We start from the raw sequence: 10,633 nt of genomic DNA on the forward strand, positions 1-10,633 counted from the left end.
ATGGTACTAATAGTACCATTAGAAAGAATACACCCCAAAGTTAGCATCAGCAATCAATCATCAAAGAGGGTGGAGATCAGCCCCTTACCCAAAACATTTTAGACCAGCAGATGCCCTTATTGGAGAGTGTCATTAGTTCACGCTTTTGACGTATTGTGAACTAAGGCCCAGCATCTCCTTATCAGTATTATTCTTGGTTGCCCTACCTTATCTAAACAAAGAGCCTAAACATTTGGGTGTGTTCTGGTTTGTATCAGAAAAAGGACAGACTTATGGTGCCAGTCAGGACAAGAAGACCTCAAAGACAACATAGTTTAACATCTTCTCGTTTCCAAAGGGGTATTAGAACCAAGGGTATTTCATCAAGGCTGCTACTTGTTCTGGGTAGCAACGGGAAAGAAGGGCAAAGAGCAAGAGGTCTGCATGCATTTTATTTCATTGATTAGGATTATAGCACAGCATTATAAGACAGACTTAAGATAGAGAAAAGGCAATTTTCTATAAGGATTTAAGAAATCCTCAAAATATCCTCTGCGCCTACACTAACTGAGCAAGAAGCAGAAGGAGACGCGCAGGCATCCACGGGGTTCAAATCAAAGCCATGCGGTGGCGCAGGAATCCGAATCTTGAAACCATAGAAATGCTCCGTGGAGAGCTTCTGACTACTCCAGTTAAACTGTGTGCATGCAATCAGTTGTGTGGGGTGTGCTCAGAGGTGTAGCTAGGGGAAATGGAGCCCGGTGCAAAATCTGAGGGGGCCCCCCGAGCGGCCGCTGTGATGCTGGAATCCACCCCAAACACCATCACTTTCAATGGTGTTTAAACTGGGGAGCCCAGATTCTCCTTTTAAATCCATCTTAAAGGGAGAAATCTGGGGTCCCCAGTTGAGACGACATTGAAGGTGATGCTGTTTTGGGGTGGATTCTCCCCCACCCTGAAATAGCATCACTTTCAATGTTTAAACTGGGGACCTCAGATTCTCCTTTTAAATCCATGCCGAAGGGGGTGGATTTAAAAGGAGAATCTGGGGAAATTTGGGGGGTGCCTGCTGTCAGGAGTGCAGATATTAAGATAGCAGCACCAAAATTTCAGAGTATCAGGGGGTCCAAATTTATGGACCCTCAAAGGTGTAGCCCCCATCTCCTATTAGCTCCCATTGAAAACAATGGGGGATGGGGCACCCCCTTTGGGAGTCCATAACTTTGGACTCCCTGAACCAAACCTCACCAAACCTGGGTGAAATCATCAGGAGAGTCACCTGAAAAATCCCTGAAATTTTGATGCTGCTAGCCTAAAAACTGCATCCCCTGCAGGCCAAAAATGAAAAAACACTAAAAAGCACACACACCCCTGCTTTCCTGCAGGTCGGAGCTTTTGAAAGCACGGAGGCTGGGGTTGGGGCTCAGAAACATGCCCTGCCACTGAGCCCTGCCCTCAGCCTCTGTGCTTTCAAAAGCTCCAGATTTCAAAAGCTAGCTGGCATGGGGGCCGGGAGCAGGGCTCGAGCCATGCCCTGAGCCCCGCTCCCAAGCACCGGGGGGGGGGGCACCTGGAGAAGTAGTTGTCTTTGGGCACCATTTCCCCCGATATGCCTCTGGTGTTACCCAACCTTTTTTCACTCCCATACCCCTTGGCAACACATTTCTCTAAAATCGTCCCCCCCACATTAGACCAAGTGTGGGAATATTTTAATGGAGTTCTTCTACCTATGAGTATGGCAGGCATTATTCTGAAAATGGACCCTTCATCTGGTTGTAAATATTATACCAGCAAGAATGAGTCTTTACGTAGAAAACCATGATGCGGGGGGGGGGCCGTCTAAGGAGGGAAGGATTTGTCAACCACTAGGTGAGGGCATGGTATATAATGTGGGTAGGTGCCCTATAGAGATGAGTAATAAAAACTGCACTAATGGCTCAAGACTCTATTATAACGTACTATTCTTAATCAATAAATATTAAATTAATAAATATTAATCAATTAATAACTAATAATTAATTATTAGTTAATAATTATTACTATTTGGCCATTCATTTACAAAATCAACAGCAAACTTTTTCACAGAAGTAACCACTTATAAAGCTGTAAAAAAATTTTTTTACACAGGTGGGATGACTCATAAATCTCTCCTTTTAAAATGAGGTTTAAATTTTTAATTTAGGTTAGTTGCTGAGGTCACTCCAAGGGTTATGTTGAAACTCTCTCTTTTTTAATATAGGAGAGATCAAATGAAGTCCTAGTGATGCCGTCTGACCCCACCCCGGGGGTCTTCTAACCCCACAACACTTTGATGTTCGTCATTTAAAAAGAAGAGGTTTAAGTTGCCACCATTGGTCGATTCCCCACTTACTGTTCGCTGCGCGCTACTCTCAGTGCGCTCATTTCTGGTGTGGGGGTCGTGTTCCCCGGGCTTCCCCACTGCCTCGCGCTCTGCGCAGGGTCATCAAAAGGCACCGTTTTGAGGAGCGCCAGAAATGACGCGTGCTGAGGGGGCGCGAGAGCAGCAGAGTTGGGGTGGCTGCGTTGTTGCCGCCCCTGTAGTGGGGAGTGCCGCTGGACCCTGCGCTACTTTGCAAGAGTAGCGCGCAGCAGATGGTAAGTGGGGAATCGATCTCTGTTTTAAAAAGTGTAGACGTTTGTAATTTGTTACTTTAGCAAAAAAAAGCTTGCTGCTGATTTTGTACATCAATGTTTAAATGATACACAGAGACTGTTATCTGGCAAAATGTTTATTAATTAAGAAGAAGACATTATAATTGAGCCTTGAGCCGTTGGCACCATTATTATTACAAACCTCCAGGGGAGATTCGGAGAGTCCAAGAATTGCGGCTGATCTCCAAACCGAAGAGATTAGTTCCCCTGAAGAAAATGGCCGCTTTCCAGAGTGGGCTCTCTTGCATTATAACCCGCTAAGGTCCCCCCCTTCCCTGCTTCCCACCTTACTATCCAAATCTCACTTTGACTTAAAAAAAGAAAGAAGTATTGCTGGCTACAGATCGTTTTAGGTCAGGAGACGGATTGCAAATCGGGCAGAGGGTCCAAATGGCCAAATCTGAGCTGAGCTTCCCAAGTGTTGGGGGACCCTTTGTGAAATGGTGGTGGCCTGTTATCCATGACAGATCTTTTGGGCATGTTCCACCTAGATAACACCAGTTCTTGGGGAAGCTCAGTGTGTAAGCACCCATTTTTAAATTGCCCAAGGAACTGCATGTCAGGAGGAGGGCAGATTTACCAGGAAGACCACAAATTATGGCCCGGCAGGAGGTCACACGTATGCCATACCTGTGGGCGTCATAGCTGATCTGTTTAGTAGGATGAGTCAGGTTTGATGGTCAAATTGGCACACACAAGCAAACAAGGAATTTGGGGACTCTCATGGAGGCGCACCTGCAGTGATCCGTTTTGCAGCTTGGCACATGGATTTCAGCAGGGAAAAGGCTGGTTTAAAATATTTATTGTCTAACGATCAGCTGTAGAATCACATTAGCTCAAAAGCACATAAAAAAGCGATATTCCCTGCTAAACAGCAAAATCTGAAACAGGTGAAATGGGCGCAAAAAATTTCAATAATTAGAAATGCCCTAAAACCTGGTGCCTGAAACCCACAGCACAGGTGTCAAACTCACGGCCCTCCAGATGTTATGGACTACATTTCCCATCATCCCCTGCTAGTATCATGCTGCGAGGGCCGCGAGTTTGACACCTATGCCCTACAGCCATGGTGGTGAACCTATGGCACTCCAGATGTTCATGGACTACAATTCCCATCAGCTGGCAGGGGTTGATGGGAATTGAGTGCCAAAGGTTCGCCACCACTGCCTTACAGGCTGGGCTCCTACTAAATGATTGTGGGGAGGAAGTGGCGCCACCTAGGGGCCGCCACAGTAAAGGCCCTGCTTCATGGTCTTCTAGTGCAGTCCATTGTATGGCAGAACTACCAGGCAGCTTTCATGCAATTTGGATTGGCAGCGGCCGCAAAGCAAAGCTCGTCTTGCTTTGTGTCAATTTGGCCTTAGCTGTTGCTCAGAATTCCCATCTTGGTGGTGGTCCTTTTTCAACTGTATCTGTTCTCTGTCTCTCTTTTGTTTTTTGTTTGTTTTTTGCCTTTTGCTCCCCTGTAGTATCTCTGTGGCTATGCGTCCAGTGCATTTGGCCCGTCAGCTACTTCCACTCTTAAGGTAAAGAGTTCCTACCTGTTGTATGTGTCCTCCCTCCCCAGATCTGTTTAGCGTTATGCTTCTGCCAGTTTGTTCTCTCCTGATGTAATTCGCAATAAGTTCCTCCTAAGAGAAAGACCTTTTCTACCTCTGTCTTCGTGGTACTGTTTTTGTTTGTTTTTGTTTGAGCAAAGTTCTGTGCACATCTGGTAACTTTGAGAAACCCTCCCTAGCCCCTTCCGTACCTGCAGAATAATGCACTTCCAATCCACTTTCAATGCACTCTGCAGCTGGATTTTACTGTACGAAATAGCAAAATCCACTTGCAAACCATTGTGAAAAGTGGATTGAAAGTGCATTATTCTGCATGTGCAGAAGGGGCTAGGGAGGGTTTCTCAAAGTTACCAGATGTGCACAGAACTTTGCTAAAACAAAAACAAACAAAAAACAGTACCACGAAGACAGATGTAGAAAAGGTCTCCCAACGGGTCTAAGGAGTTGGTTTAGAGAAACCTGGCCGCACGCGAATGCGACGTTGTGTGAAAATTTCAAAGCAATCGGTCCAGTAGTTTGGGAGATTACCTGTCAGCCAAAAAATGCACTGATAGATTTTTATATAGATAGATGGGAAATCATTATCGTGACTGAGGCCTAATTGGATTTTGTCAAATTTTCTGGTGTTTTTTGTTTTGTTTTGTTATTGCTGCTCTAGGTTTCCTGTTCATCCCATTGGTGGGTCTGTCTGTCAGTCTCTCTGCTTCCCTTTCTCTTCTGTCTCCCTCTTCAGTCTCTAGTTTCTCTTGAGCACCTTCCTGCCCCTCTCTGTGGTCAACTGATGTCCACCTCCTGTTGACCTCCCCTTCTCTGCTCCCCCATTCACACACCCCACATCCTGTTCTCTTCCAGCAGCAGACTTTGTATAGGCTGCTTGTTCATTTCAAAGGAAGGGAACGCTGGAATCTGCTTGAGGATCCGCTTTGTCCATTAAAAAAAGACCGTTACAGGTGAAGGGATTCCAACAGAGGCCACGTATCCAAAATATATCTCTGGATCACTGTGAAAAACGGCACAGTTTACAGTCCTGGAAAAAGATTAGGATCACATTTGGAAAATGTCCAAGATGAAACAATAGAAAGCACAGAGGCAGGGTGGCTAGACAGACCCAGTTCTGAGTTCTGACAACAGAGGTCTTTGTTTATTGGTTGTTGGAGCCCAGACTAACCACTTTGGACAGTGGGTTGCCAGATTACCTCGCCTGATCTAATCCAGTAAGGTAAGGTGACCAGACTGTCACCTTTGTAAACCGGGACCTGGGTGAGCGGCCGCAGGAGCGCACTGCCTTGGGGCGCTCCCCTGTTTTCCGCCCTGTGACAGGATGGGAAACGAGAGCGCCCCTGAAGGCAGTGCGGCAGCCTTCCAAAAATCGGGACAGTTCAAAAAACCTGCGGGACGCGGGACAAATTGGTTTAAGGCGGGACTGTCCTGCCCAAAGCGGGACGTCTGGTCACCTTGCAGCAAGGTCATGTTTACAGCTCAAAAGAAAGGAATTCCATAATTGTGGTACAACCACACGCGAAAAGCTTTATTTGCCTTAACTGAAAATCTCGGCTTTTTTCGTCTTTGCCGAAAATTCCCAGGTTTTAAAAAACCTGAACCCGAAATTTACCCATAAAAATGATCGGTGCTCACCCCTGCTGATCATGACTAAGGGTTAGGGTTAAGGGAAAGGACCAATCTGACCCCGAATTTTATCATACCAACATTGTCCTTGCTGGGGTCTTCCACCCACGGCTGGCATCAGAGGCAGTATAGTCCCCTGCCTCTAGCCAGAAAATGGTCAGTGAGCTGTTGGGCCCTGCCTCAAGGGTTGGCTATCATATTTCCTCCCCCACCCCTGAAAATATTGGCAGTCGAATGCCATTATACAGATACGACTGTATGGCAGTGTGTGTACCATCTTCTCTGCATTCCCAGCTTTCTTTAACCAAAAAAAAATCTTGAACTCTTTCCCATGGGGAAGTATTAGTACTGAGAATATGACATAGACGGAAAGGGTTAAACTCCCTGACACTACAAGTTTGGATTTATACCCCACCTTTCTGGCTTATAAACTTCTTTCCCTTCCTCTCCCCACAACAAACACCTTGTGAGGTAGGTGGGGCTGAGAGAGCTCCCAAAGAACTGTGACTAGCCCAAGGTCACCCAGCAAGAATGTAGGAGTACGGAAACACATCTGGTTCACCAGATAAACCTCTGCCACTCAGGTGGAGGAGTGGGGAATCAAACCCGGTTCTCCAGATTAGAATCCACCTGCTCTTAACCACTACACCACGCCGGCTCTCTTTAAGAAGGTAAAGGGGCAAGCACTGGATCATAACTGATGACATCATATCACAATGTTTGCTGGGCAGACCGCACCACTGTAACTCCTGTTTTAATTTCCTTCTCCACGGCTGTTTATTTTTTTAAATAAAAAATGCATCGGGATATCACATCATGAATCTCCCACATATGCTATCGTTTGCCCTGAAGTACCACAAACTTGTCCTAATGGGTGTTAAGAAGAAATGTTAAAAAAAAATCAGGATTATTGGCCTTATTTTTCCAACCCGCTATATTCCAAGATAGGAGGTTGAGAGATATATTGGGGTCAGATGTTTGCAATATCAGTCAATCGGCCTCATTTAGTTGGTCCAACACCCCATTACTCTCATGAAATACACACCCATTGCGAAAATCCGCCCCCTCAGAAAATCCGCCCCCTCAGTTGGTCCAACACCCCATTACTATCATGAAATACACGCCCATTGCGAAAATCCGCCCCCTCAGTTGCTACCGTCTGAAGGATCGAATCATTGAGGACCTGTTCAAAATCTGGTTCCAATAGACCGTCTTCCAATGCTGCCCACTCCATGAGTTCTTGTGCCCAAGATTTGCCTTCTGAAGATTTAACCGTTGCTTGTCCCACCACCCTTGTGGAATATTTGTCGATCGCATAGTCTTCTATTTGAATGGTTGCATTTGACGCATTGGGAGCTGTATGATTATTGATGCATATTTTTTGCCAAAGACTGTTTACAATGATGTGTCTTGTGTTGAGTGACCTCGAGGTCCAGGTCAATTAAGTTACATGATTCCAACTGGCTAAGGGATTGTTTTGGGGGCTTGCGGTTAAGGGCAGCTCCTAATGGGTGTTATAAAGCCAACCTGTATTGTAACAGCATGCTCACCTGCCACTCTTCTATTCTAGTGGTGCTGGAAAGTTTGTATGTCCCCCCCACCCCAGATCCCACTTATAACACACCCCCTCCCACGGTACCTCTAGCCCAGCGATGGCGAACCTATGGCACGGGTGCCAGAGGTGGCACTCAGAGCTCTCTCTGTGGGCACGCACAGAGTTCGTGTGGGGTGGAAATGCCCCCCCCACACACACACATCTAGGCTGGCCTGGACCGCTGGGCTCGATTATTAGCATTAAACCGAAGACCTATTTTTGGGGAAGCAGCGTAGGTAACCCTGTTAAGGGCTTTTAAACCCCACTGATTTTCATGCAAAGAACTAAAGCTCGATCCTTTCCCTGGGAGTAAGCTCGGTTGCTTGCCAATGGGGCTTGCTTCTGAGTAAACCCTCCTAGGGTCGTGATTCACCCGTTGGAAGATGTTGCACAGTTACTTCAAAGCAAAGCCACCAACTACCACCAAGCTTACTCCCGAGTAACGCACGCCTCGGAGCCAACCGTTTTTTCTACACTAAAACCTCAGTATTCAGGTTAAATTGCCGGGTTGGCACTTTGCGATAAATCAGTGGGTTTTGGGTTGCAGTTTGGGCACTCGGTCTCGAAAAGATTCGCCACCACTGCTCTAGCCAGCTCTGCACATCAAGGGGATCTCTGATGTGAGCTTGCTGGAGAGGAAAACGCTTTGCTGCTGTCCTTGTTATCTTTTTCATTTCCTGACACTGGTCCCTCCCGGCCATTGGTCATTTTCCAGGGGGCCGAAACCAGGAAACGCTCCCCGACTCTCAGCAGCCAGTTCAAGCGGTCTCTGGAGCTGTTGATGCGAACGCTCAGTGTCTGTCAGCCGTTCTTCGTCCGCTGCATCAAACCCAATGAGTACAAGAAACCGATGGTGAGTCATGTCTTGCTTTCACCTTGGCCCAAAATTTGTTTCTATTTGGGGGGGGGTTTACAAACAGAGGCAGCCCCTACATCTGCCAGCAGCATCTAGAAATCTCGCCCTTGTCGTGCAAGTGTCTTGTTCCTTTCTTTAAAGATGGTTTGGTTTGGAAGAAAGGTAATTCAAGAAGGATATTGACAAGCTGGAACGGGTCCAGAGGACGGTAGCCAAAATGGTAAAAGGTCTGGAATCCTTGCCCTACGAAGAGAGGCCTAGTTGTAGTCCACTGATGTTATGGACTACAATTCCCATCAGCCCCTGCCAGCATGGCCAATTGGCCATGCTGGCGGGGGCTGATGGGAATTGTAGTCCATAACATCTGGAGTGCCAAAGGTTCGCCACCACGGGTATATCATTTCAGAAATTTTAAAATATATATTTTTATTACTCGAAAGTTTGTGTACGTGGGGACATGGGGAGGAGTTTGTATGGGGACTATAGAGATGATTCCCTGGAGGCAGTGTGGTGTAGTGGTTAAGAGCAGGTGGATTCTAATCTGGGGATCTGGGTTCGATTCTCACCTCTACCTGAGCCAGACTCTTATCTGGTGAACCGATTTGTTTCCTCCTCCTCCAACATGAAGCCTGCTGGGTGACGCAATAGTTCACAAGCTATCTCTGAACTCTGCTGTCAATCTTTACCTGCCTCACAGCAGTCTATTGTGGGAGAGGAAGGGAAGGAGTTTGTAAGCCCCTTTTAAATTCTGTGGGTATAATCAAACTCCTCTTCTTCTCCCACACTTGAATATATTATCTTTTGTGGTTTAACCGCGCAGTATTTTGCAGTCCGCTTAGCTGCAAACGGTGACCAGTCCCTCTGAAACTTCTGACATATACGGAACAAATAAAGGACAGGATGGGAAACTAGACTTGGGAACCGACTGTAAGTCGATGTTAGAACACAACATGCTTCCCCTGGGATTTTTTCGCCTGAGGTCAGAAAGAGAGAATGCTGATGGTAGCAACAGGAAACAAGATTGCAGGAAACCGGAGGGCAGTGGAAAGATCTTGCCTTTGTTGTTATGCTACATGTACTGTGAAGCTGCCTTATATAAAAAAAGGAAATTAAACAGAACGAAAGAAAGAATAGAAAAAAAAATATTGCATGTGTTGTTTTAGCCAGCTCTTGTTCACGTGCTTTTCATCCCTGACAGGAATCATCCCTAGTGCCCACGGTGGTTTCTGGACTGGCCGATGTGTGACAATGTGTTTAAAAAAATGGCAAGCTGCCGTTGGTGGTCACATGACACCGTGCAGGCCCCCCGGCCTGTTGATTTCGTGGATACATTCCAGAATTCCCAAGTACACAGCCGGGCTGGGTGTCGCCACAAAATGGCCGCTGCAGGAGGCAGAGCCGGCACAAAATGGTTGCTGCAGGAGGCGCAGAGCCGCACAAAATAGTCACTGCAGGAGGCAGAGCCACAAAATAGCTGCTGGAGTAGCAGAGCCACCAAAATGGCTGCTGCAGGATAGCGGAGATGCCACAAAATGGCTGCTGCAGGAGGCAGAGCCATCTGCAACCATTGCCCCCATTTAATCCTCTTGAGTAGCGCTGTGGTGCTGCACTTTCCTGCTGACAACTGCAGCCACCGGAGCTTGCACGCCGACTCCTCAGCCCAAGCGCTCTGGAGCACCAGGCATGCTGGGGGGCTCGGCTCAGCCGCTCTTGCCCTGGGGTTACATAGTCCCCCAGCCCAGCAGGTGAGCCATGATACTGCCCCAGGAGTTGACCCTTTGCGCCACTATGGCCACCACTCCCCGACCCAGGCAGCTCCACGCCTGGCTGGGGTATTGTTTACCTTGGCTGCCCCCAGCTAAGAGCTCTTCCCCCAAAGCCTGGCCCCTTCTCCCAAACACTCCTGCGCGACAGGCTGCTTGGAGCAGCTCTGGGCTGGGGAGGCGTGCAGGCGCAGCAGAGCGTTCCAGAGGCAGTGAGCAGCCGCCCACCTGGTCACAGCAGCCTAGATCAGCCCAGCTGGTGTCAGGCAGAGGAGGGGCAAGTGTGGCGCGCACGATGCTGTGGCGGCGCAGCCTGAAGGGAGCAGCCAGGCCAGGAGCCTCGCGACTCAGATGAGATGCATTTGGTGGGCCCATAGCAAAAGCGCGTGATGTCCCAGCTCCATGGAAGGGCGTGGGCTTATTTTGCACCTCGCCCAGTAGCACCCGGGGTCAATTGTCCCCCATGTCCCTCGGGCAGATACGCTACTGCTGTGGTCCCATTTGGCTCGACTACTGATCTCAAAGTCTCCTCTCTGCAGTTGTTTGATCGAGCTCTTTGGCGTCCGTCAGCTGAGATACCGGA

At 47.9% G+C, this 10,633-nt stretch overlaps 1 protein-coding gene across 1 annotated transcript in view; it reads left to right on the forward strand.

Moving 5' to 3' along the window:
- The window catches only part of LOC125431242 (GRB2-associated-binding protein 2-like), a 52,111-nt gene extending 49,836 nt beyond the window's left edge, over window positions 1–2,275 (forward strand). Inside the window, exon 6 of the mRNA XM_048494003.1 lies at window positions 2,219–2,275. Coding sequence (XP_048349960.1) covers window positions 2,219–2,275 — 57 coding nt within the window. The remainder of the gene's footprint in view (window positions 1–2,218) is intronic.
- Window positions 2,276–10,633: the final 8,358 nt, after the last annotated feature.

Source organism: Sphaerodactylus townsendi, linkage group LG04, assembly GCF_021028975.2.
Source record: "Sphaerodactylus townsendi isolate TG3544 linkage group LG04, MPM_Stown_v2.3, whole genome shotgun sequence".
Classification (NCBI taxonomy): Eukaryota; Metazoa; Chordata; class Lepidosauria; order Squamata; family Sphaerodactylidae; genus Sphaerodactylus; species Sphaerodactylus townsendi.